This window comes from Halichoeres trimaculatus, unplaced genomic scaffold, assembly GCF_033239565.1.
Source record: "Halichoeres trimaculatus isolate MK-OKI-2021-1 unplaced genomic scaffold, fHalTri1.1 fHalTri1_scaffold_16, whole genome shotgun sequence".
In the NCBI taxonomy this organism is placed as follows: domain Eukaryota; kingdom Metazoa; phylum Chordata; class Actinopteri; order Labriformes; family Labridae; genus Halichoeres; species Halichoeres trimaculatus.
The window spans coordinates 14,754,124-14,779,228 of record NW_027437194.1 but is presented as its reverse complement, the minus strand read 5'-3'; the positions used below and the strand labels follow the sequence as shown (position 1 = coordinate 14,779,228).

At 39.9% G+C, this 25,105-nt stretch overlaps 3 protein-coding genes across 3 annotated transcripts; all 3 read right to left on the bottom strand.

Moving 5' to 3' along the window:
* Positions 1–263: 263 nt before the first annotated feature.
* smyd1a (SET and MYND domain containing 1a) lies at positions 264–6,891 on the bottom strand. Its single transcript, XM_074690697.1, has 10 exons — positions 6,608–6,891; positions 3,522–3,698; positions 2,958–3,171; positions 2,730–2,860; positions 1,892–1,930; positions 1,573–1,759; positions 1,385–1,477; positions 1,142–1,305; positions 614–782; positions 264–529 (listed from the first exon to the last, which is right to left on the bottom strand). Exons 1-10 carry the CDS (start codon positions 6,742–6,744, stop codon positions 407–409), a joined length of 1,434 nt encoding a protein of 477 aa, XP_074546798.1. The 5' UTR covers positions 6,745–6,891; the 3' UTR covers positions 264–406.
* Positions 6,892–7,425: 534 nt separating this feature from the next.
* spra (sepiapterin reductase a) lies at positions 7,426–11,070 on the bottom strand. The gene is made up of 3 exons (XM_074690434.1): positions 10,646–11,070; positions 9,734–10,024; positions 7,426–8,456 (listed from the first exon to the last, which is right to left on the bottom strand). Exons 1-3 carry the CDS (start codon positions 10,956–10,958, stop codon positions 8,266–8,268), a joined length of 795 nt encoding a protein of 264 aa, XP_074546535.1. The 5' UTR covers positions 10,959–11,070; the 3' UTR covers positions 7,426–8,265.
* A 3,286-nt stretch (positions 11,071–14,356) lies between these two features.
* On the bottom strand, positions 14,357–24,663 carry LOC141805595 (excitatory amino acid transporter 1-like). The gene is made up of 10 exons (XM_074690711.1): positions 24,464–24,663; positions 22,714–22,856; positions 22,492–22,629; positions 20,403–20,607; positions 20,274–20,316; positions 19,783–20,063; positions 19,458–19,691; positions 18,984–19,178; positions 17,659–17,793; positions 14,357–16,303 (listed from the first exon to the last, which is right to left on the bottom strand). Exons 2-10 carry the CDS (start codon positions 22,850–22,852, stop codon positions 16,093–16,095), a joined length of 1,581 nt encoding a protein of 526 aa, XP_074546812.1. The 5' UTR covers positions 22,853–22,856; positions 24,464–24,663; the 3' UTR covers positions 14,357–16,092.
* Between the last annotated feature and the right edge of the window lie 442 nt (positions 24,664–25,105).

Below are 25,105 nucleotides of genomic sequence, written 5' to 3'. Positions count from 1 at the left end.
TTAATTCAGCCAAGATTAGGATCCAAGATAACTGAGCTGGCATTAGACAATGAATTAGTCTATCATCCGAAAATCAAAAATCTGTGAGTATTTTTTTTTTTATTCACTAAATCCCACCCAGTGACATTTCTTGCAGTTATTGGGAGTAATAGTTACCTTTGTTGTTGTTTCAAGAGCTGACTTTTTACAGTGCAGAGTTTCTACACTCCTGGTTGTCATGTATGTTTGAAGGAAAGTGATCACATGTTGTGTTGATTCTCCCTTTTTATTTCACATTTACAGAACATGCACCATGTTGTGTCATGTGTGCCCAGAGCAGTGACTCCTCAGACACATCCTGTAAACACCTCTATATGAACAGACATGCATCAGAGCATCAGAGCAGTTTTATTTGGTTTTATAATCTTCAGACTCCTTTGGCCTTCTCATCAGCTGCCGGGGTCTTCAGAGCAGCATCCCTCATGCTGTAGTACGCGTCCTTACTCTCCTTAAACATCTTCAGCTCCAGCTCTGTCTGTGTCCTCATCGACTGAGCGCAGAACAAAGAAATATTAAATCACTCAAATATAAAGAATCCTGTCATCACACACTGCAGATGTTTTCAGTAACATACCTCCAGGTCTTTAGCGATGGCGTGGTTCGGTCCATGTGTGACCATGAGGATCCCGTAGGCCTTACAGATCAGAGCGTGACCCTCCTCTATCTGCCCTGCGTGCCAGTGAGTGACACCAGCTCTCATGATGGCCATACCCAGCTGGGCGTTGTTGGGGTGATACAACTTCCTGTTCAGGAGGAGGGTAGCAGATACAAAGAGTGCAGGTTGAATATGTATTTATTTATTTATCTCTCTATTTATTTGTTTATTTATTTATACATTTATTTAGTAAATCATTTACTTTCTGGAATTTAGAAAGTGAAATGTTTTTTCCTGTCTCCAATAGGATTCAGCTGCTCAATAGTTCAGGGTCTCCTTGATTTTATTTTATTTTTTTGTTTCGCTATGCTTCAAATGATTTGGCCTTGTCTTGCTGAAATAAGTTAGGTCTCCTTGATATATAAGTTCCCCATGTCCTGGACTCTAATAACCCCCATACCTTCAGGGATGCTGGTGGTAAGCTGAAAATAAACTGTATGCACTCACATATACCCTCCCACCATCCTGTGAGCGTAGCCTGCAGCCTCAGAGAACTTCTGCTGGTATGAAAGAACCTCGCTGAGCACGCTGAGCACACGCAGTTTGTAAAGGTTGGTGTCAGCCAAAACATCCTTCTGCTTCTCCAGACACTCATGACACAGTTTTACCACCTGATGGGAAAAGGGGATGAATTCACTGAGACAATAACGGAGACACATGAGTACAAAGTACTGAAGCAGTGGGCTCTACCTGGTGGTAATCCATGTCCACACGGGCCCTCTCGATCTTCTCCAGAGAGTCTTTACTGAAGGCCGTCACCTCCTTCACTTTATCAGCAGATGGCTGTGAGCAATGAGGAATACTCAGGGTTACCATCATTAATATCTGAATAAGAGTTTAAAATTTTTACTGCTATCAGACACCCTCCACTTCCTGACTTTGCTTTCTGCAGTAGCCGCCATCAGGTCGTCCTTCATGTGCTTGCTGCAGTGTTCACAGCTGCACTCAAAGTGGAAATGTTCCTTCAGCTTCTTCTGACGGTCGGCTGACAGGTTCAGGAAGTCCACGTAGCTAACGGTCAGCTCCTGACCTTCAGAGATTTTCTCCATGGCTCGCAGCTCAATCCTTCAGGGAGGTAAGAGAGAGAGCAGTTTGTGTGGATCTAATGGTTCATAGTCTACTATACCTTTGTCCTCAGAGTGCTTCAATACTGAACCATCATAACAGATACTGATGTGTGAACAGCTGTGTACAAACCTCCTCTGAGAGTGGAGCGCAGAACTCAAAGCTGACTGGCTGCAAAACAGAATCAGAGTCCTACATCAGCCTTTCTTAGAAATAAAGCATAAAAATATGATAATCTAAAGTTTAATAAGACAGGGGTCATTTTTTAGATTTTAAATCATGTACAGTATTTTGAATTAATTCACTCAAAATGAACGAACTCTAGGTATCTCCAGTAACAAAGTAAAAATTTGTTAAATTAAAAAAAATGTTTGCACTCACTAAAGTGAAGATAGCACAGAGGTCATGCACATTACTCGTTTTATTATGTATGTTGCACTAAACAAACTTTAGATTACATGGTTGAATATTTTGTATATTGCATAAAAGATAATGCTTAATGTATGTTGTACTGTTAATTCATATTAAGGACAAAATTCACAAAAACAATGGCACCACTTGTTATAAAATGTATACAGTATGATCACAGACACAAAAGAAAATGTTGATTGTTAAAAGTGTCACCTACATGATAGATGCTGTACATACATTGCACTTATGTTAATTAATCTGAACTCTACTGTTCATGGTTGATAACGTACACTAGACATTGTATAATGCACACTGCACTGTAAAAATATACCTGTACAAAGTGTAGATAGCATCAAAAACAATGTGTATCCCAAACATCATGATGTGTGTCCCACAGTGTAAAGTACAAATTCCATGAAGTTTATGTAAACAATACAGAAAATGATGTTTTTCACAGCACAATATGTGATGTACACTGCACTATTGATGTGTATGTCCAATTTTACATGTTTGTTGCACTGTATATTACATTAGAGATAATGTTTGGACGGTAACGTACTTGCCGTTGTTGAGGATGACGGTGCAGTTTGGCCAACAGTCGTGGTTTACCAGACAAAGATTTGGGAAAAGGCCGACACCGACAGCCTGCAGGCCTCTCTGATCGCTCAGGGTGAAACCATTACACTTTATCTGCAGACAGAGGAGAGGAGAGAGGAGGGTGACGGTGAGAAGGAGGAGGAGAGGTTCAATTTGTTTAAATAAGAATCCAAAATGTCTCAATTCCTACGATGCCAAAGATGTGTAAGATTTCATCTGCAGAGTGCTTCTTCCTGCCGTAGGACCAGTATTCCTGGAAGTTCTGCACGTCCGTCTTCATCTTCTTCAGCTCCTCTTCAGACAGGTCAGACACATGGTCCTCCAGCTGCTCCACAGAGACCAGCTGACTGTCTGACACAACACCTGTGTGCTTGTGGATACGCCACAGGACCCGAGCAGCCAGACTTTGGAGAAAACAGAGAGAGAGTGTGGAAGAATGAGTGATAGCAAAACAAGATGGTGTCTGTGTCGATGAAAAACTCAGGGCTTTTATAAATGTAAAGGGCAGAATGATGTTTGGCATCACAGTAACTACTGTGACTTCTTCACCATGATAGACTGTTTTTTCAGACACTAAAAGGGATACTGATCCTGATAATACAACCACAGGTCCATGGGTCCACACAATCACTAACATACATAGGTGACTAGTTTAGAGCAGTAGTTGAGACAAGTTAAACACCTTCAAATCTTGTCACACTGAATAAATTAGACTTGGTATTGTAAGTCTCCTGCATACTTCAGTGTTTCTTACCGCACGCTCTCACTCGGGGCATTGATAATCTTCCTGATGGCCCCACACTCTTGTTTGTGTTCATCCCAGCATGCCGTCTGACAGGTGCGGTCGCAGTAGTGGGCAAACTTACACTGAGCGCAGCGATGCAGGTTGGCCTGACGCCGGAAACAGCTGTGGCACACCTGATTGGCCAAACTGAAAGAAACAAGGAAGAGAAAAATGGCAGCTGCATTAAAACAAACCAACCAACCAACAACAAAAAAAACTTTGTCAATGTTTTAACACCATGTGAAGATTTTGATCTTTGAGTTTGTGATTGTCATAGTGAAATGCGACTTTATGAGAATGAGAAAATACTGGGAGGACTTGTACAGCTCTACAGTGTCTTTTTGTTTGTTAATGAATCTGTGCTTAGATGAAAAGTATGAATAACACAAACCTGACATCAAACAGGAGCAGATGACCAAAGGATAACATGCACTTATTAACAACATCAAAAGTGCTCCAACAGGAGGCTTCCAAAAAGTAAAGTAAAGTAACATTTTCAAAACAACAACACCGTTATTGATTATCGTTATTAACATCCTCAATCACGACTTTGGAACCAACTACACAGAAAAGCTCTCAGCTGACATCAGTGTGTGTGTGCGTGCGCGCGCGTGTGTGTGTGTGTTTACACAGTTCCTCCAGCAGAGTCCAAAGGGACAGAGAGCAGACCCCAGAACAGACACATTGGACACAAACACAAACATACCGAGCTGAACTCTGATTAAAGATCCTCTCGACAGTTTCACTTAAGGTCAGAGTGTCTGCACTACATGAGTTGCAGAGAAAATGCGTTTCCATGTTGCCTTGATGGTCACATGGAAACTTTTTCATGATACTTTTAGAACCAAAGCCATTATCTTTTTATTCATCTACATGTTTCATCATCTCTGGGTTAAAAAAAGGCGTGTTCTGGTATTAGCTTTAGCTCTGAAACAGTCTGTGGTAACTGGGAGATAACCCACCAGGGGCTGAAATGCTGTATATACAAAATACAGAAGTGGCTGTTTAGAACTGGAGGCGACAGCCAGATCATTTGTGAAATACACAAAGGCATAAAGAAACCAGTCGACTGACACAGCGGTGGACAGTAACTCCCATGTTCTGCAGTGATGTGTTACTGTATGGTCAGTGGAGTTTTGTGATGTAGAAGATATTTCTTATTAAAAATGCACCATAGGTTTCTTTGTCAGGGACAGAAACAAAAACTTAAAGAGGATGTAATTCGATCATTTGCAGCCACTTCTGCCTATTTTGTTGTTATTTCCACATCGTTTTAAACTTTATCGACTGGTTCACTGCTGTCACTCTTTTAAAATAAAACTTCATGATTTATCCCCTCAGTATGTGCTAACTATCAATCTACTGATGATACATAGATGTATTTTTTGGCCAATAAGCTCCTGCCTTTTTCTCACGCCCCTCATCGGTTTTCTGCTCAGTCTACTGTTACATCTAGGGATGCACGATATTGGATTTTTGACGATATCCGATATGTCGATATATCGAAACCCCTTTTGGCCGATACTGATACCGATAATCACAAGTTTGTTTTTTTCACTGTAAAGAAAGCTAAGTCTATCTATTCCTATAATGGAATTCATATGTTACTCTTATTGTGACGGTCTTATTTGTTTAAGAAACACACATAAAACAAGACAAAAAACATTTGATTTTACCATAAATAAGAAATGTATTATTTTTTCAAACTCAAGACATTCAGTATTGAAAAACAGAAAAATAATTTCTTTAGAGCACATGAACTTTAAATGCACAATGCATTTTTAAACATAACCAAGTTGCATTTGATTATTTTAGAGCTACTGTAACAACCTGGTGACAGACACAGAGCTCTGCAGTGCAAATAAATGAAGTGCTACATTTTATTTAAGGAGCTTATTTTTCAGATGGAAAATAATAATAATCCTAACTGAATAGCACCTTATCGACTGTGCATATCGGCAGAAATTTTCATATCTGCCGATACCGATAAACATGTTTTTAAGCTTTTATCAGCCAATACCGATATTGTGCCGATAATATTGTGCATCCCTAGTTACATCCTCTCCAAATAAAAAAAGCCCCCAACAATGACTTTAAAAAACAGGAAACCCTTTAAAAACACAAGAATACTGATTTGAATATGAATTCATTTGTCAAGCTGATGCCCAAAAATAAGACATGGTGTTTTTTATTTTCTTTGTGATTTATCAGAAGACTCTTTTTCCTTTCTTTTTTACTTGCTCATAAATACCAGAATTGGAAATTGCTTGAGTGGATTGTGCATCAACTATGTCGCATTCACTACAGCCTGTTTCATTGCTGCTGGCTGAAGCCAACAACAGGAGCAACTCCCAAACTGTAGATCTGGTTTTACGATAAGATAACGCTGAGGTTGCTACAAGAATTACTCATTAAATATCACCTCTTAACAAAAACTTCCTGACTTTTCTCTTTAGTAAAGACTGTAAGAGATTGGGGCTAAAGTACATAAGTGATGTGCAAAATTTGGTCTTCACAGGTCTGCTTTCTGTCCCCAGACTACAAACTAAACACTGACAAGCAGCATTTAGTACCAGGCACCAAATACCTGCAACAACACTGCCCCAAAACTCCTTAGCTTTCACTTTCCTAAAAGCCCCCTTTCTCAAAATGATGCAGTTAAAATAAACTTACATGTGTTGCATGCAACATACAAACAATGTCTACAGCTTAAAGGCTCGACCAATCAGTCAAAGAGAGCGGGGCTTTGCATTCAGACCTTCCAGGCATAATTTAAATCTCAAAAACAGTCTTTTTTGTTTTTCTTTACCCAAGAAATTATTTTAAAGTTTGAAAGCTGTCAGGAATTTGTGGAGAGGAATCTTATAGGACGTCACACTCAAGCTTACATGACACCTCGACAGCTTTCTTGCTGCTGATGTCATGAGAATCTGGCCTCCACAAATGAGGTCATAGTGGAGAGAAAATCTGTGGTCCACAACACACCTGCAGCCCCTCAGGTGGGAAAAACAATCTGTGTCAATAAAATCTAAAGGAAACACAAAAACATGACTTACTTGTTGAAGACCACAGCAGAGAAACTGGGCTCTGCAAAGACCACGTCCCCTGGTTTGAGATCCTTGGTGGCTCTCAGGCCGCGACCTTTCTTCCCGGCATCAAACAGCTCAGCGCTCTCCATGTTCCCCACAGTCATTGTCCTGGCCAAACAAAACACAGAGACACAGAGAGAGGAGCGAGCGTCTGAGGGAGGGACAAGAGACTCAAAGAGGTGCAGGGAGAAATCCTTACAAACATTCAGGAGCACTTGACCGACCCCCGAAGAAGCTAAAAATAGAAGTGCACCCTTTGGCGTTGAACCACCTCCCCAGGGTGGGACGTGGGTGAGCAGAGAGAGATGAGAGGAGCAGAGGTAGATGGGGTCTGAGGGGGCTGTGGCGGACCTCGTCCCCTTCTTTGGGTTGGTTCCTGCGGGATATTTTGGTCTGGGGCAGCTGTAGCTGTCAGTCATGTTTATATGACAGGCAGTCCTGTACCTCTAATTCCTGTCCAGTACAGTGGAGGTGCTCCCTTTTACCCAGATCCACAAATCCACAGACTTCATATATCTGTCTTTTTTATGTTTTTGACGTGTTTTTACTTCAGGGCCTCCATAGTTTACTCTGTAGTTTTTGATCCATTGCAATAAAAGTTTATAAACTGCACTCAAGTTTCCTTTTTTCACAATGAAAACCATGAAAAAGAACATTCTTATTCTTGGTCCCCCAAAACAAACCATTTTCCATTCTACTTTAAGTATTTTTTTTGACACTTTTTGAAGACAATTGAAAAGAACCGATGCATCATAAAAAATGCACTCACTGCAATGGATGTTTATTTGCACTTTATTATGAACTAAAACTGAATTATAAGGATGAAATGGTTAATATACATAAAACATTGGTTAAAAACATGAAGGAGCTTCATAGCTGCAGGTTGTTAGTTTAGAAATCATTTCTATAGTTTGTATTTCTTCTAAGATTGTCAGGCTTTGGCATCTTATCTGAGAGAGAAGAAAAACAATCAGCATTAAAAAATCAAAGCTTTATACTGTTCAGTACCTCAAACTGATTTAGATAAATCCTGAGCTTAGCACCTATTAGGGAATGTCCTCACATCAAGAAGAGTAAAACCACATTTTCAAGTCATACAGTGAGGAATGTATCAGCAATACTTCAGATTAAGAAATGAAACTCAGACATGATCACGATATTTCTCACACGTTAGAAAGCTCAGATTCTGGACTGAAAGAGGATTAAATACAGATCAATGTTGATCTAAAGACAACAGTGCATTAACAGAATTAACTGGCAACATAAGTAAGGCACATCCATGTATATCCTGCATATACTGTATATACTGCATTTTGGATTCATCCGTCACAGACTGAACACAACAAGTCCATTAACAAAATAAAAGCACAACATGATCATGTAAATCAGACTTTTAGATGAGGACGGACAATTAAGAGTAACAGCTCCCTGAAACACAGCCTGACTTTAGATAAAGGCTCACATACAGGGCATTCGAAAAGTTTTTCTGAAACATTTTTCACTCAATCAAGAATAAAAACATTTTTTTCCATTTTGGAATGAGGCTGTAACATGATATGTGAGAAAAACTAAAGTGGTGTGAATACTTTATGGATGCCCTGTCTAATCAGACCCTGTGCTACAATCTACACATCATAGACGTCGATCTGATCTCCTGACGTGTATTTGTCCTCCAGCAGAAGCTTCATCATTTTAGCACAGGACTCCTCACAGGTGAGCAGCTTCCCCTCAGAGAACATGTCAGAGAAAGCCTTCCTGAGACCAGAGTCACCCGTGCTGGACCGAGCCACCTCCTGCATAGCTGTGTCCAGTGGGCCTGCAAACAAAGAGAGACGAGATGAACGTGATGAATTAGATTCAGGCTTTGAAGATTAAAGAGTATTGGCAGGAATGAAAAACAACACATCTGTGAGCAGAGAGGACCCTGGAAAAGGATTACCAAAAGCCAGTTTTCTCTTTTAGCTTGAATTATGATATGAATGAAAGACTTTTGTGGGAAGTCAAAATTAACCCGATTTATATTTAACATCAGTGGAAACGTAACAATATGAACACAGACTTAAATACTGTCTATCTAGTTCTAAAGGTATGTTTTAGCTCAATACATGCATGAGATGAAGATGTTTGATCGATAAACAATTGCTTACAAAAACACTCAGGTTGTAAAAAACTATTTTCTTAGCAGAGCCAGTCTTGTACAGTAACTTTATTTTTTTTCTCCCTTCTCCTGCTCCATACTGTCACAGAAAGTTATTTATGAACTATTGTAATATCTACAGCAGAGGATTAGAGCCACAGTAAAAAAAATAGGATAAAACAAAATTTGAGAATAAGGCTAAAATGAACCTGGATTTAAGAGAATTAATATGTAATTCAATTAAAAAACATTTTGACCACAGTCTTAGGGGAATTTACATGAATGCTGAATCCAGATAGGATGTCAAAACTTAAGTCAGCCTCCTGCTCTAAAATGAGGTAGAAGAATCAATTTGTGAAGCTAAATTTAGCTGAGGATGATTAACATTTGCAGAGGAGAGCACAAGCCGCTTGTTAGACACTTCTGTCTTCACAACACTCAGTTTTCTGCACAAAAAAATCAGAATTCTGATATTTATGACACAGTGGTGCTTAGGTGTTAAAAGGTGTTCATCATTTGAAATGAAAATAATTTACATTAAAGTATAACTTCAAAAGATGATCCACTTTTCTCAATTAAATCTTTGCAGCTGCGGGCTGATCTGTTCCTAAAAAATAACACGCAGGCTAACCATCTGAAATTGTATATAAACAGTAGATCTATTTGGGTTGGATATAGCCTGTAATCAAGGCTATTTTGTCAAAAAGTAAATAAATAAAACATCTTAATACTTTGAAAATTATTCTGAAATTATTTTGACTTTATTGTCAACATTTTTATTTTTTATAAATATTTCTAACTAGATTTACTCTCCCCACTGACAACCTGTATGTTTAAGTAAAAAAAGGAACATTTGAAGTTGGAAAACAGCATGTGAAAAGTGAGATTTCTTGGCTAAATCATCTGATTTTCAAACCACTTTAGTTCCTCAACTTTACTCCAGAAAAGTCTCTCACCTGGAGAGTAGTTGAGCACCCGGAGGTCTGGCTCCTCTTGTGCCAGCACCTTGAACATCATATGTCGAGCAGCCTTCCCACTGCAGTACAGCACCCAGGAGGAGAACGGCTGCAGAGCACACAGCGAGGAGACGTTCACCATGGTGCGCTTCAAACCTGGTCTCTGCGGAAACTTCTGCAGGATGCCAGCAGTGAGACAGATGCAGGAGCTGAAGTTAAAAGACAGGTACGAGTCCACATCGGCCATGTTGGTGAAGTCTTTGGTGAAGCGGGAAACGTCACCCAGAGAGGCTATAAAAGAAGAAGAGGAAAGGTGTAAAAACTTTTTAAACAAGAAGATTTCCCTCTGAATCAACAAGTAACTTCACTAAAAATAAAAACACATGAAATCACGTTTGGGGTGGTTGTTGTTTTCAAGATATGTTGAAATTGTTTCAAATGCTGCTTTGGGTTTTGTGAGAACTTGCAAGAAAATCATTGAGTCGGACAACCCCTTAACATGTGCTGATCCCATAACTGGGTTAGGTAGATATGAATTCACAGTTTGGTCTTTGATGCAGAAGTATAATCCAGGCTTTACTTCTTCAGAGCTCTAGCAAGAAAAAAAAAAAAGAAATATTACTCGAAATACTTGAGACCATGAAATAAATCAGCCATAGAGGTTAATTTACGCTTTTACTTCTATACAATCAGTTTCAAACTGGTTGAGTCAAACTTGTCTGACAAAAAAGAAAACAAGGAAAATTGACACAAAAAAATGCAACAGGTGTCACTGCAAACCCTGGTCTCCCCTATTAAAACTACACGTCAAGATATAATTTTTTTTATTCCAGCCTAATCCTGGTAGATTTTAGACCTATTTCCTCCTTACAGATTAATTCACAGTCTCAGATCAACAGGTTGTCCTCTCACCTGCGTTGTTGATCAGTATAATGTGCTCTAGAGCCTCAGGAGAAGCTTCAGCAGCAGCCTTTATGACGCTCTCCGGTCCTTCTTTTTGACCCAGATCAGTCTCCACACACACAGTCCTCACCCCGGCTCTGCCTGCCTCTGACCCGGCCAGCTCCACTTGTAGAGCCCGCAGGTCGTCACCGGAGCGGGCCGCCAGCACGAGCACCGAACCCGGCTTCACCAGCCGGGACAGCTGCACCGCTACAGCCCGCCCGAAACCTCTGGATGCCCCGGTGATGATACAGAGCGCCCGACCAAGGTCTGAGGAAGACATGGTGCAGAAAAACGACAGGAGGACCGGGGAAGACTGTGCTGAGGGATGGCTTGCCTCGAAATGTTCAGGGTACAGAGGTTTTCTCTCTTCTTCATGGATTTCAGCTGCGGTGTTCATCTGTGGGATGGCATGTCGCCATCTCCCGGTTTTCCAGTTGTGCACATACATCACTTGCACAACAAACGGCCCCCTTGTCGTAGGATTTTTCATGTGTTTTTGGCACATGATGTTTGACTTAACAGTGGAGAGACTGATGGAAAAGAGGTAAGCTTGATCTCCACAAAACAAAGGTCTGAAAGTGGACAAGATAATATGTTTCTCTTCATCCAAGACACAATTCCAGGCTCCATGTTTCTCAACAGTGTGATATCAAACTATTCATGTTATATGGAAGACTGGTCCCCATCAGTAGGGAATACCTTAATAAATAATATGGATAAACTCAGGTGTCTATAATAGGTGTGGATGGAGTGTGAAAAAAAAAAGAAAAGATTTTAACACGTTTAGGAACGCTCAAAGAGCTAGGAGGTAGGCCTTCTGTTTTTTTGTTTTTTGTTATTTTTTTTTCAAACGGAAATCATGCAAACAAAAAAGTCCTCACAGGTGCTTTAAAATAATTAACTTTGAAATTAAAACCAGTATTATCCTATATACCTCCATTTGGACCTTACACTCAAAGTGGAGTTTATTGCCCTCTGTAGTCAAAGTGTGTAGTAAGTTAAGGATCCATGTCCCAGAGGAGAGGCTCTTGACCCTCTAACTCATGTGACCAGATCAACAAGCATGGTGAGATGATGCACAAGCTGCTTGTTTATTTGTCATATTTCAAAATGATCTTAAAATTGACATAATCACTTGATTCTGATTCCTTAGTCAAAGTGAACCTGTAACATCAGATGTGCAGAGCCTTATGTCTGGGAACAAAATGGTTAGCTTGTTAGCATCAGCTTCCTATAGAATTTACAGTAGAATTTAAAATCCTTTTTAAAACCAACAAAGCTGTAAATAGTCAAGCTTGGTTAGAGTTCATAGTGCCCTACTACCTTATGTTACCTTTAAAACTCTACACTGACAGTGTAGGCCTGTTTGCCACATCTCCAGTCAGTAGAAAATAATACGGGAGGTTTAAGCCTGCACTTGTCAGGCTCCTCTTCTTTGAGAGATTGTTTTGACATTTTAAATCTCACTGTGGATCAATGTTGGGTATCTGTTAACGACGCACAGATAAACCCTACATCTTGGCTGCTAGTTGGCACAAAACTATTCTTAGTGTCACTTAAACTTAGATAAATAAAAACTTTAAAACTCATCTCTAAAAGGTCACACAGTCATGCCACCACCAAATATGCTTCTTTTCCAGTATAAAATGGATACTCTCCCAATCAGACCTTGAAAAAATAATGAATGCACCCGTTTTGTTCTAACTCATTTCCTGAACAGGGCATTCAAAGGGATTTCCACAACACAGAACAAAGACACTTTTGTGTAATTTCCCTTACTGATTAAGCATGAGGGTTTACCAGAGGTGACTGATGAGATTCCTCAGCAATATTAAGGAAAGGTTAAGTAAAACATTAACGGAAGGGGTTCAGTATCTCCACAGATTTGCACAGATAGTATTCTTTTTTTCCCCCAGGATGCTCATGATGGTCAAATGCCAAAATTCCCTTTTTTTTTTACCCTCTTGGTCCTTTGTCTGTGTTTTCTTAGTAAGTGGTGAGCAAATAGGAATTTTAAAACTACAGATTTTATAAAACTTATATGCAGTCTTCCTGACTTTGTTTCAAAGATAGTGGCTGAAATGCTGAATCACCAATGATGCAGCAGGCTAGCCCAGGCACCTGCTGCACAGCTACAACATAACCACATCGAATCAGCTGCACCCTTCATGATGCCTGAGTGTATATGCCTCTCAGTTTAAATAATCAAAACGGATGTGCTATAATAATAACGTATCTCCATATGGATTCACCAGATGGATCATACATTGCATATGGCCTGGGATAACCCCAACCCTAGATAATTGTAGGAAAAAGGATGTATTTCATGTTGTACTGAAGTGGAGGCCTAACCCTCTGTATTTCATTGAGTCATTGGTCTGATTCCTTTTTATAACTTGTGTCATCCAGTTAATCTATGAACATATTAAAAACACTGTTCCTGCTCTTTCTGTCCCTTTTTGTGAGGCTCTCACACCAACAAAGAAAAAAATACAGCAGACTTTAATAAAAGAGGTCAAAGTAACAAAGACTACAGCAAGAAGGAGAAGGCCATCCCTGCCCAAAGTATTTCTCTACATCATGTTTGATTTGTCTTAAATTAACAACCAGCTCTTTGTTTTTACTTTTCAGTCCATGCCATCACACACCAAGAAATTAAATCAGGGGGAGCATTCCTGAGGTTGGTCAGCAGATGATAGTATCTGACTTACCCTCTGGGTATTGATTGCACAAAAGATATGATCTTGCACCATTTGTTAAAGGCCCAGTGTGGATTAAATAAGAGATATTGAAATAGTCTCACTTTGATATTTTGCCCGTTCATAATCCACTATTAAAAATGAGATTATCAGCCCCAAAATGGATTATTTCTAAATGCTATTTATCTGTATACTTGGTCAGGTTTGACTTTTAGAAGAGAACACAGATCCAGTGATGGCATCTACATTGGCCGAAAGTCTCTACGATGGCACTACATTGGCCGACATAGTTTAGTGATGGGAAGAGAGATCTGTCTTTGGCTCTGAAGAAAAGGATGTCTTGGATTCATTTTATAGCAATGGTGGACCCTGGAGCTGGACAGTCTTAAAGAAAAAGGACAGAGGAGTAGAAGAAAGCTGAACGGGAGAGTGATACAGCACGGGCTAAAACACAGGCTGTGCTGTTTGTAATAATGTGCATAACAACCAAGGGGCAACATCCAGTTTAAAAACTATGAAACCTATGTGGAAATGCTAAAAGTTGCAATTCGTGGATGGTCTGCTTGAGGTTGGCTGCAGAAAGACCAGGAACCACACACACACACACATACACACACACCATGGATAAACACATGGATAAACAAGCTGGATTTTTTTTCTCTGTTTATTTATATGAAGATATAATAAACAAAACTAAGACAACCTTTATCCACAAAACATGTTTTTTTTGTCATAATCAGAGGATTTAACATGTATTAATCGGATAAGGATATTTTTATTGGCTCATTTCTACAATGCATCAGCAGTTTTAGAAAAAAAAAATCAGTAACACTGAAAATGTGAACATGCACATGCATTCGCGACTCTAGAGCCTGTACAGAAAAAAAGTCTTTGATTGCTCATCATAGCTTCAAAGTCAACTAGCTAATGTTGGGAGGATGGATGAGTAAATCATATTCTGGTCACAAAGTCATATTATCCCATAGCTGCAGGTACTGTTAGTTTCTATCAGCTTCCTCTGGATCCTGCTCTGTGGCCCTAAAGGTATAGTGTGTAGAAATTAAACTATATCAAGCAGATTCTGGTCCTCAAGAACAGCAACCAAGAAGTGCTGCAGATCTGCAGTGGTTCAAAGATTATCATAAGGAGGCTGCAAATACAAGTGATGCAATTCCAGTAACATATCCAGAAGTCCAAAACAAATGCAACCACTGAACTGTGTTGCACAATAAAAGTGGTCAAATTCCTACAAGAAAAACACAGTAAGTAAAGAGTTTTCATCAGAAGTGCCCCAGGTCTTTCAGGGCACTCGGTGGAACAGGTTTTATACTGACAGGGCAGAGGAGATGACCCTACATAGAAGATACTGGTTAGACTGGACGGTGGCATAGTTTTGAGATCAGGGGTAGAGCAAAAAAAAAAACAGGAGCTGTATATTCCATTTATCTGGAAGTTACAATGTCGACGCGGGGAATGAGGTCACATCTGAGGAAACCACATTCCGGTTTTTAGTTGAAAACAAAGACAGTATGGTGTTAAGCCGTTAGTTTCTGTAGCTAATACTGGGTGATGACGACACACTGCCTGACAGTCAGCATCCCAAAGCAACACGACAACCGATAAAACTTACTCTGATAGAACAATAATCTACCAAGCAAAAATCTACAGACGAGAGAAATGACGAGTTCTGCATTTCCAACGATAGACTTCAAAACCCTGCTTCAGGAACAGATGGGTGCCCTCATGGGGACTACGTCCATGTATTTTTGTGTCTATCTATTCTTCCAGTGATTGTTCAAATCACACAAAACAAGAGTATGTTGCAAATAAACACTTGTGAATTGATGCTGGAAGCAGCCATTCTGAGGTTCCTCAGGGTTTCTGGGTCTATACTGCTTCTCCAGGGGTTGTTCTCGATGACATACCTGACAGGTGTCTCAGCATACAGAGCTCCTTTGTCAACATGGGCAGTCAGCTTATAGACAGCTAGCTGAGTGGCTAACTGAGATTTATAACTGACTTTAGCAATGCCCAGCAGATTACTTATTTCTTTGCAAAGCTCTCTGTCCATCAAAAGCAGTTTCTCAGTCGTAGTTGTGCCTTTTTTTCTTTTCTTTTTCTTTATAAATGCTTATAAAGCCGTGGTTTTATTACACTAAACACTGAGGCATGACCTGAAACACTTCTGTTGTAAAGTCTGGGTTTGCAGCATCAATCCTTTGCTGTTGGTTTTTGATTTTGCACATTTTATGTTTGTGTATGTTTACTGTAATTGAAATGTTTGGTTAAAGCCACTGTACCCACGCTGTATACTGAGCCTGTTACAGCCAACTGAAGCAACCTAATGGAGAAATCACCAAACTTTTGTAACTGTAAGTCATTTAGACCTGTAATTGAAAAGGGGCCTCACTTTGACTTAAACCTCCTAATTTAAAAACCTATTTTCACCTGGACCTCTACGGGAGGGTACTACGAAGTTAAAGTATTTCATTAAACAGTCAACATATAATACAGAATCTACCAGTCCTATTTGAAGATGTGTTTGAATCAGGATGTCGTCTTTTGGATGACAGGGGAATGTAAGAAATTCACCTCTGGACCAACAATGAAAATGGCTGAAAACGATATTTTGCTGTGAAGTCCCTCCTCCAAAAAGAACCAGCTGTAAGAGTTTGAAAGAGGTAACGGATGAAGCTGATGTGCTGTGAAGATGAGCTACATGTGTGATTCACTATGAGCACGTTTGTCATTTTCAAAATCACTATCCTGAGAGATGAGCTTATATGGTTTCTTTCTCTCCTTCTCCTCCAGCACCGAGTTTCCCATCTCCACATCTTTGCTGCGGAGCTCGTGTCGAGACAGGAACTCCACAATACCGGCTCCAATCGAATCTCCCAAAACGTTGGTTGTTGTCCGGAGACGGTCTCTACATCACAATGGAGAACAAAAGGAGAATATTAGGGTATCTAAGATGTAAATAACGTTATATCTGAAAGCATGGTAATGCTCTTTTGTAGTTTTGAATACAAAGGCGAATTGGTTTGATGGTCTGCATTTCAAAATATCACTCTCACTGGGTGTTGTGACTTTCTGGAGTCTTAAGCTACACTCAAGTTTGTCCATAGCTAAACTTTAAGTTTCAATTTTAGTTTCCCTTTTCGGGTAAAAATCTCAAACTTCTGTATCAAAACATTCACAAGTTCAATAGCGAGTTGCTGCACATTCACTATCAGAAAAGTTTGTTGCATAAATGCAGGATGGTTTGCAGTGTGGGCTGCGTGCTGACACCAAAAGCTTTAAGACACAAACTGTCTAAAATTGTGTCCAATAAAAAAAAAAGTTTTTTTAAGGTAGTTTCAAAGAAAACATCAAATCAATACACTGAAAAAATCATGTCCAGAGCACAGTAGAAGGGGACTTTTTTGTGGGAAAAAAAGGAAATAGAATATTTACATTTTGTGTAACCTCGGTGAAAGACTTTCTAGGGTGCTTTAAGATCTGATAATCATTTAAGTTTACATCATGCAGAAAGACAATAAAAACAAACAGTGTTTGGAGCAAACACAATGGTCAGTAATAAATCAACCTCCAAGGAGGCTCGATTAATTTCCAATGTCAAATCATTCCCTGAGTAGCACATAGAAACCACTCCAGCTTGAAATGACCTGTAGCTGTCAAATAGGGTCCACATGACTGCACTGGAAACAGTAAACTCCATTAGTTTGTATAGAAAATGTGCACTTCCAGTACAAAAATGGTGTTAGTGGATATAGGCCCTTAACTTGCCAAATGTCTGACTCATCTGACCCCCTTAAACCAAACGATTGACATGCTGACCTTCCAGCATGAGACCGGCCAGTGGGGTTTGACAGGTTATCCTGCCCAGCTCTAGAAAACGCAGCCTTATCGTCACCAGAAGCTGTACTTTATTCTCTTCTATGGAGGAAAGCTTTCACACAGTTTCATATTTGGTCCATCCTAGTTAAAAGGAGAGAAGGGTTTTTCTTATTACCCCAGTTAGCTGAGTAATTTCTGGGAAGGGTATTCTAATTGAAATGATTAATTTGGGAAACCTAATTATGTTTCTATGTTAAAACTCATTGCAGAAAATATTGAATAGAAAAGAGGAGATGTAGAACGAGGCTCGAGGGAGCAAGGAGAAGTGTGTCACTAGGTGGTAGTAGACTTAGAGCTGCTTCTGACCTTTAAGAGATGTGAGTTACAGGTACACAGCTCCTGTTTGAACAGGTACAACAACAGATCAATGACCAGGATACTCACAGAAACCAATCAACTGCAATGATGAGAGTGATGTCATCAGTAGGAAGTCCAACAGAGGTCAGTACAATCACCATGGTGACCAGGCCGGCCTGAGGGATACCTGCTGCTCCGATGCTGGCTGCAGTGGCTGTGATGCTGGAGTTAAGAAAAGGATTGTTGATTTTACTTGCTTACTGATAACTCTATGACCTTATTGTTCAAACTTCACTTTTCATACATTAAAATGTAGCACTAAGTGCTTTACGGGTCTAAAAGCAGCCCCCATCAAGCACATACAGACACACACTCACAGATACATACATACTCAAAGTTAACCTGGTTTCAGAAATGTGTGACTGAGTGCAGTGCACAGGAGCCAGGTCAGGAAACACACCCACAGGAGGCCATCTGCACTGGGTGCTGCTCAGGGGCCAAAGGCCAGGACGCCTCCATTTGGGCGTCCACCTTGCTACAGACCAGAGAGGGGCTCACAGCAACGAAACTGCTGCAAAGCCTCACCTGCCCAAGCTGGTGTTCACCACGGGACAGAAACATCCCAGCCAGAGAAAATGGCAACCCCCAGTGCAGACGCCCCCCCACTGAAGAAACACTCGAGATATGGAATAAAAACATAAAACTACATGGGCAAAGAAAATACATAAAAAGGAAAAGAGCTAAGATATCTATTTTGATAAATAAAAAAATAGTGTAAACTAGAAAAACACTCAGAGGGCGCTGACCTCCGCCAAGCATATTGTGATTGCGACACAAATCTTCAGTCCTTCTTTAATGTTATACTCCCTTTCAGCAGACTATCTGATACAGTTCGGTGTTAGATTCAGGTTTGTATGATAATTTGTTACCTGACAGTGTTGAAAATTATAATGACCCAGTAAATATTTCATATTCCAGATCTTAGCATCCAGAATACTACCAGGATCTGGATCGTACTTTTACATCCGTCAGAAATTATGGTGATCTTGTCTTGTATTGTTTTGCAAAGCAATCCAACCATTTATGGTGGAGTTACATACACATATGGTGAAAACAGCCCATCTCACAATGGCAAAGAATACTTGAAAAATATCCTGGATCCATACAGAGATCTGCATCACCCAAAATTGAATCCCTTTTTCCTTATCCTATTTTGAACATTTCCTGAAGATTTTATCAAGATCCGTTTGTTACTTTTTGAGTTATGTTGTTCACAGACAAACAGCCAGACAGACAAACTCTCCCAAATTATAACCTCCATGGCGAAGGTAATAAAAAATGAAATAAAATGAAAAGAGGACATTAGTTAAAAGCCAAAAGATAAAAAAGTGGATTTTGTTGTCATCTATTACCTTATCGTGATGATCTGACCGAAGTTCATCTCCATATTGTTGACCTGGGCAATGAAAATGGCCGCCAGCGCCTCGTAGAGAGCCGTCCCGTCCATGTTGATGGTGGCACCCACAGGCAGCACAAAGCGAGTGATCCGCTTGTCAATTTTGTTGTTTTCCTCCAAACATTTGAAGGTGACGGGAAGAGTGGCCGAGCTACGACACAAAATAGATCAGATTAACTGTAGAGATAACGCCTCTGGATGCTGCCAAGAGGACTCATTGGACTCAGTGACTATGAGCTGGAGTATGAAGCCTGAAGTTCTTTTTACAAACATGTTATAAGCACTAGACTGGCTGTGTCCTCTCAATCTTTTCTTTGATTATGAAAAAAAAAACTCAGCTGTAGATCTCTGTGGCTGCAAACTTCCTCAACAGATTCAGGTAAATCAGCGTCTTGTTACTTTAGGCGTGGTAGATTTGGACACAACTCACCTGGAGGAGGTCCCCAGTGCAGTGACCAGAGCCTGCAGAAGCCCAGCGATGAAGATGAAGGGGTTTTGCCGAGTGATAGCAAAATACAGAGTTGGAAGAATAAGGATGGCGTGTATCATTAATCCAATGATGACTGTGATGGTGTACATCCCCAGCTGTCCTCCCATCTGAGTCAAATCATCCATTTCTACAATCTTTCCTGCAATCAGGAACAGGATACCGATCGGAGCATACCTGAGAGGAGAAGACAGCGAGTTATTGGAGACAGGTGTGACGGTACCGTTGGATCAATAGGAAGCACCTCCACCTGAGAGCAGGGTCTTACCACATGATGATGGCAACCAGGCGCATGATGGCTTCATTGAGGCTGTCAAAGAAGTCTCTGAGGAGCTGACCCTGCTCCTTCATGTTGCCAATTATCAGACCAAAGCACATGGAGAAGACCACCAACCCCAGGGCGTTGACCCCGTTCACCTGACCCGGCACCGGGATCATCTCCTCCCGGCTGATCTCCATGACCTCCTGGGTGCCGTTGGTCGAGTTGAAGAGGGTGTCGTTCACCGTCACAGTCACATGGACCACGCGCTTCCCATATTTGGTTTTAAACTGGAGGACAAGTGGATTAAAAGGTCAGTGGAGTTTTGTGGATTGATGTTTAAGTGACCCAGTGACCTACACCAGTCTCAGATGAACTCCCAATTTGTTCAGGTGGGACCAGAAATTAGCTTTAGTGTGTCCCTTTTGAATATTTATCCTCTGGGCCTGTTGTTCAAAACTAATCTGTACAGTGAATTGGATTTATGTTTCAAAACTCACCTGCTGTGTGCAGGCTTGGACAAGGTTTGGGGGAAACATGTTCCTGAAATAACAAAAATCATAAAAGTGAGGAGACTGCATGGAAAACACCAATCTCTGTGAGTATCTTTGTTCTCCTGTAGGATCTACCTGATCAGGTCTAAGAAGGCATCTGCAGGACTGACTTGCTCTATCGTCTGCTGCTTTCCAAACTCGTCCTTTGACCCTTTGCCAGGATGGATGATCAGGACGATGATGATCCCGATGAAAACTGCGATGAAGGTGGTGGTCATGTAGTAAATCACAGCTCTCATTCCCATCTTTCCAGAAGCTTTGCTGTCCAGAGCTGCCATTCCTGGTCAACAGAAAGCGGAGATTATAAATGTTTAACGTTCCCTAAAATATTTTGCTTATACCAACAGCTCTTGTTTGGCTTTAAGGCCATTAACAGCTGAACTATATTTACATATGAAGGATGAACATCAACAAACTACCATTCTGATTCAAAGCTTGAAAATGAACATCATGCTGTTTTACAGAGGACCTTAAGCTAGAGATTGAGACTATTGAGTCAACTGGAAAATGTTTACTGGGGGAAAAAATCAGCTGAGAAAGAGAACCTTTCTTTTCACATAGACCTCTATGTCCAAAGGATTGTGTAGCTGTGGGCTCCTGAAGCACAGGTAGAGCCAGTGATAACTGTTTCCCAAAATCTTTGCAGTTGGAGGACATGGCCTTGAGACTTTGCTGGAAACTGTGATGACCCTCCTCTGGTGCTCTGTGATGGTCTGCTCTGTGACTGAACCAGAGGGAGCCCTTCAAACATCTGTATTGCTCAGGTTGAGTTTTGCCTCCTGGGTTGTAAATACGTCATCTCTGTGAAACACTCTGCCACTTGTCCCAGCACTGATAAGCCCTTTTTTTTTTTTTATTGTGGCAATAAACTGCTGTTTTCATTTCTCTCTTGGGTTGGTGTCTCAAAAATTTACCCAGTAAGCTTTGCTTCAGTTTTGGCCTCATGTGTTTGATCTGGTTAACTCTTCCAGTTAGGCATCTTATTTTCTTTTTCCCCTGAGCACCATCATCCCCTGTCGATAGGGCGTGACTCTTGCTAACGGGAAGTAGATAAATGAAGTAGATCTTTTTTTAAACCCTACGTTTTTTTGTTCATGTCAACTTATTTGCTGGATACAGAGTGACAATGTAATGTCTTCAATTACATTTTTGTGGTGCTATTGGTGGAAATGATATAACTGTTCTGAAGCATTTCTACTTGTGATTTAACTAGAAACATTAAGGTAAATAGATATCTAAAAAACTGAAGTCTTAGGGGATGCACTGGATTTATGCTCATGATATAATCTGTCAAATAAGTTTGCTGCTCGTTTTTCCCATTTTCTTTTCTTTCTGTTGTGGTTCTTTTTTTTGGAATTTGCATCATTGTTTTTTTCTTTTGATGATTATTTTTTTGCATCCTGCATTTATTAACCTCTTAATGCCTGAATTAATCAACAATTATAAAAGTAGATTGTTTATGTGTTTTTGCACTCTTACAGATATTAAGAGGAGATTGTAAATTTGAGTATAGTACACACGTTATAACTAAGATATATTATATATATAGACATGAGAAGTTCATCCCCTGACCAATATATTGTGATATAGTGGATCTGATACAATCTTTAGTACGTGTTGAATGTGAATCAATAGGTAATAATAAGAGAAAAAGGTCATTTTAGCTTAATCAAGACCTGACAGGGTATGTCACAAATTTGCGACAACAGGCATCAAGGGGTTAATTTGCTGCAGGTCTCCACCATTTCCTTTGTTTTGGACTTTTGCATGGTTTTGTTCCGTTTTATATCATTGTTTCTACAGCATGTGCCTCTTATCAAAGATTTTCTGGGCTGTTGCAGACCTATTAGTCCTGTATGTCAGAGTTATTGAAGGACTCAAAAAGATGTAGCCTCTCTGTAAAGGTTCCAAAAAATGTCCATCAGCATACATTTGTGACTTTGGCAGGCCACAAAAACTGTCTACAGACTGTTACAACACAGCTCAACAAGCTGGTTCAAAAATAACTCTGACTGAGTTGGCACCAGGGCGGCTGTGTTGTTAATTTTGGCTCTTAAGGTAATGTCTCAGCATGAATAAAATAACTCTGCATGCCAAAATACATTTGAACAAGCCCTTCATCCACTGACAGATCTGGGTGGTTAGACCAGCTAGCATGCCATACCTGTTATCAGACTGGAGATGAGTAAAGGCAGAACCAGCATTTGAAGCATCCTCATCAGCAGCTCCCCTGGAAAAGAGAAGTACTTCACCTCTCTGTAGGTCATCTTATACGGACGCAGAGCAAAGCCCAGGATTATTCCTATAGGCAGAAAAACTTACATGTGAATTAAGCACATCAAAGGACAGACTAACTTTAGCTTTGGTGTTTCAGTGGCTTACACACCTACGATAACAGCCCCGACTGTAAAGAGCACAAAAGCATTCTTCTTGAGGAAAGCCTGGACATCCTCTTTGGAGATCTCCTCCACTTTCCTCTTCGCCTTCATGGTGCGAATATGAATACCTTCTCTGAAACGCTGCATCCTGCTGGAGGGAAACCCAAACAAGGCAATTAATTGAAATTAAATATGTGCCGTAAAAATCTGCAGCCTTCTCTCTGTGCAAACTGTGCAAGCTAAAACTTGACTTTAACAGGTAAGTTGCTGAGACAAATCAAAGCAGAAGTAAAAAAAAAACATTTTCACACAACTTTGATTTTCTTACTTTTGTGATTTTACAGAGGTTATAATCTGATGCTTTTACTTCCAAATAAACATATGTTATGTTTTTCTTGAGCCTTCTGTATTTGAACATCCTGCTTGATTTGATAAACGCTGCTGAACCTCTCAGCTCCTCTAAATCAAAGCATTTCCTCCCAACTTTTCCCATCAATGAGTTACATGACGTCCTCTTAATCTCAGTGTTGAGCTAGTGTATTATTTCTATAACCTGTGAAAACATGTTTCTTTAGAGGCAGACAGGTACAAAGCACACAATAAAAAATAAAAGCACACATGTGGGTTTATGGTAGAAACCTAAAACTGGCTTATATGAAAACATCACACACAACTACTAGGCTGTATAGACAATTAAAAAATAAGAAAAAAATAGCAAAACCCTGAATATCAGAGCATTGCGAATGTCATATGTCCGCAATCTATGATTTTATGTTTTCTTGCCTCTTCTGAAATCTAAAATATCTGAATCCAAGATTTGAAGTGTTTTCAGATGTCAGGCAGTGGAGACAGATTTGACATACAGCTCACTTCTGGCAAAGTGTATGTAACTCTTTTCATGGGAATAATATCCATCCTTATTTTCAAAGGAAGTTTTCTGTCCTGTCAGACTGTTCTGGTTTTGATTGTGATGAAACATTTTGATGAGAGTTTAGCTGTGAGGTTTGAGTTTTGCAATATTTAGGAAAATCTGGAGGAATATACTTTAAAGCGTTAAATCTTTGCACTTGTACTTGTAAAAAAAAACCCAAAATGTTAAATAATAAATAAAGGTAACCATTAGACAAGCTGAGCTGTAAATCATATTCTGTTATGATTAAAGCAAAACAAAACAAAAAAAAGAGACCGAGTTGCTTATAATGAGTAAAAATATTTGCCAACGTACATTAAATAGACTTGAAATACGGTGCTCTATCTGGGCTTGTCAGGCTGAGTAACTCGAATTAAATGTAATCAGATATTTTGACAAGATGTCAAAAACTTTTTTTTTTCAGATTTCAACTTCAAAAAGGCAGATCCTACCAAAAATATCTCTTATTTTCGTTGACAATACCTCCTTGCCTTTAGTATGAGCCATACTCTTATGACTTATCCAGTTGTTCAATTTATTTCAAAATATTTAAAGCAGTAAAAAAAATTCTTTCTAAATGAAATGGCCGAAAACAAGGGCTCACGTTCCATTTGATAAGATATTTTGAGAGGAAACTTGAGAAACATATTAGTAAGATTTCAGTTTTGTTGTGCGTGCCCACATCTGGAAATATATGTCAAACATTTCCTCTCATTGGAAATTTATCTCAGAGATTTATTTTCTTCCTTTGGAGTTGTCAGTCAAAGAAATGTGATGAAAGTAGACCCATGACACAGTTAAACTCATAGTTAAAACAAGTGCAAATGCCAAATATGATCAAAACATACCTTTTAAAATCTGTATGTGTCCCTCTGTTGTGTGAGATTCAGAGCCTGTGGAGCAGCAGCAGGATATAAGAAAAGTTTCTTTGGAGCTTCTTTGGATTTCTGGAGGATGGAGTATCTTTGTGATGGAGCTCAAACTTAAAGAACTGAGCGTGTGAAAGGAAAGAGAGCTCTCCAGCACCTGTTGAAGAAGAGAGATGAAGAGAGGGAGACAGAGAGGAGGATGGGAGGAGGAGACAAAGAGGACAGATCAGAAACTGGCCCTCCCATAATAACACTGTTAGCCCTGTGACACAGTTTCAGGTAAAACCCAGATGTATGAAAACTTTGTTGAGAGTTGTTCAAGGATTATTTGCTTTGGGAATGATCTGCTACAGTTAGAAATCTCCTTCTCTGCCCATCCTTCCTGAGTGGGATTGAATACACTTTCCTCTTGTTTTAGTAAAGTTTGCACATTTTATAGAAAGGTATACGTAAACTGCTGCTGGCATCAAACAGGTTTGAGTTATACACACGGTGTCTTTGGGGAGCTGTGATAGTTCGAGATAATCCCACAGAGTAAACCACACACCACATTTAGCAGAGAAGTGGAGCTGAGCGGTAATAAGTGACCTGACTGTATGGAAACATATTCCCTGATGGAGG

Coding starts and splice junctions, on each gene's coding strand:
- smyd1a (XM_074690697.1), bottom strand. CDS start 6,744: ATGACTGTGGGGAACATGGAGAGCGCTGAGCTGTTTGATGCCGGGAAG. Junction 1,306..1,384: donor TGGACATGGATTACCACCAG/GTAGAGCCCACT, acceptor TTTTCCCATCAG/GTGGTAAAACTGTGTCATGA. Junction 783..1,141: donor AGGATGGTGGGAGGGTATAT/GTGAGTGCATAC, acceptor CCTCCTGAACAG/GAAGTTGTATCACCCCAACA.
- spra (XM_074690434.1), bottom strand. CDS start 10,958: ATGTCTTCCTCAGACCTTGGTCGGGCGCTCTGTATCATCACCGGGGCA. Junction 10,025..10,645: donor TATACTGATCAACAACGCAG/GTGAGAGGACAA, acceptor CTTCTTTTATAG/CCTCTCTGGGTGACGTTTCC. Junction 8,457..9,733: donor GGTGCTCAACTACTCTCCAG/GTGAGAGACTTT, acceptor CTTTGTTTGCAG/GCCCACTGGACACAGCTATG.
- LOC141805595 (XM_074690711.1), bottom strand. CDS start 22,852: ATGCAGCGTTTCAGAGAAGGTATTCATATTCGCACCATGAAGGCGAAG. Junction 22,630..22,713: donor AGTCGGGGCTGTTATCGTAG/GTGTGTAAGCCA, acceptor TTCTGCCTATAG/GAATAATCCTGGGCTTTGCT. Junction 20,064..20,273: donor TCCAAGCCTGCACACAGCAG/GTGAGTTTTGAA, acceptor CTTGTCCTCCAG/TTTAAAACCAAATATGGGAA.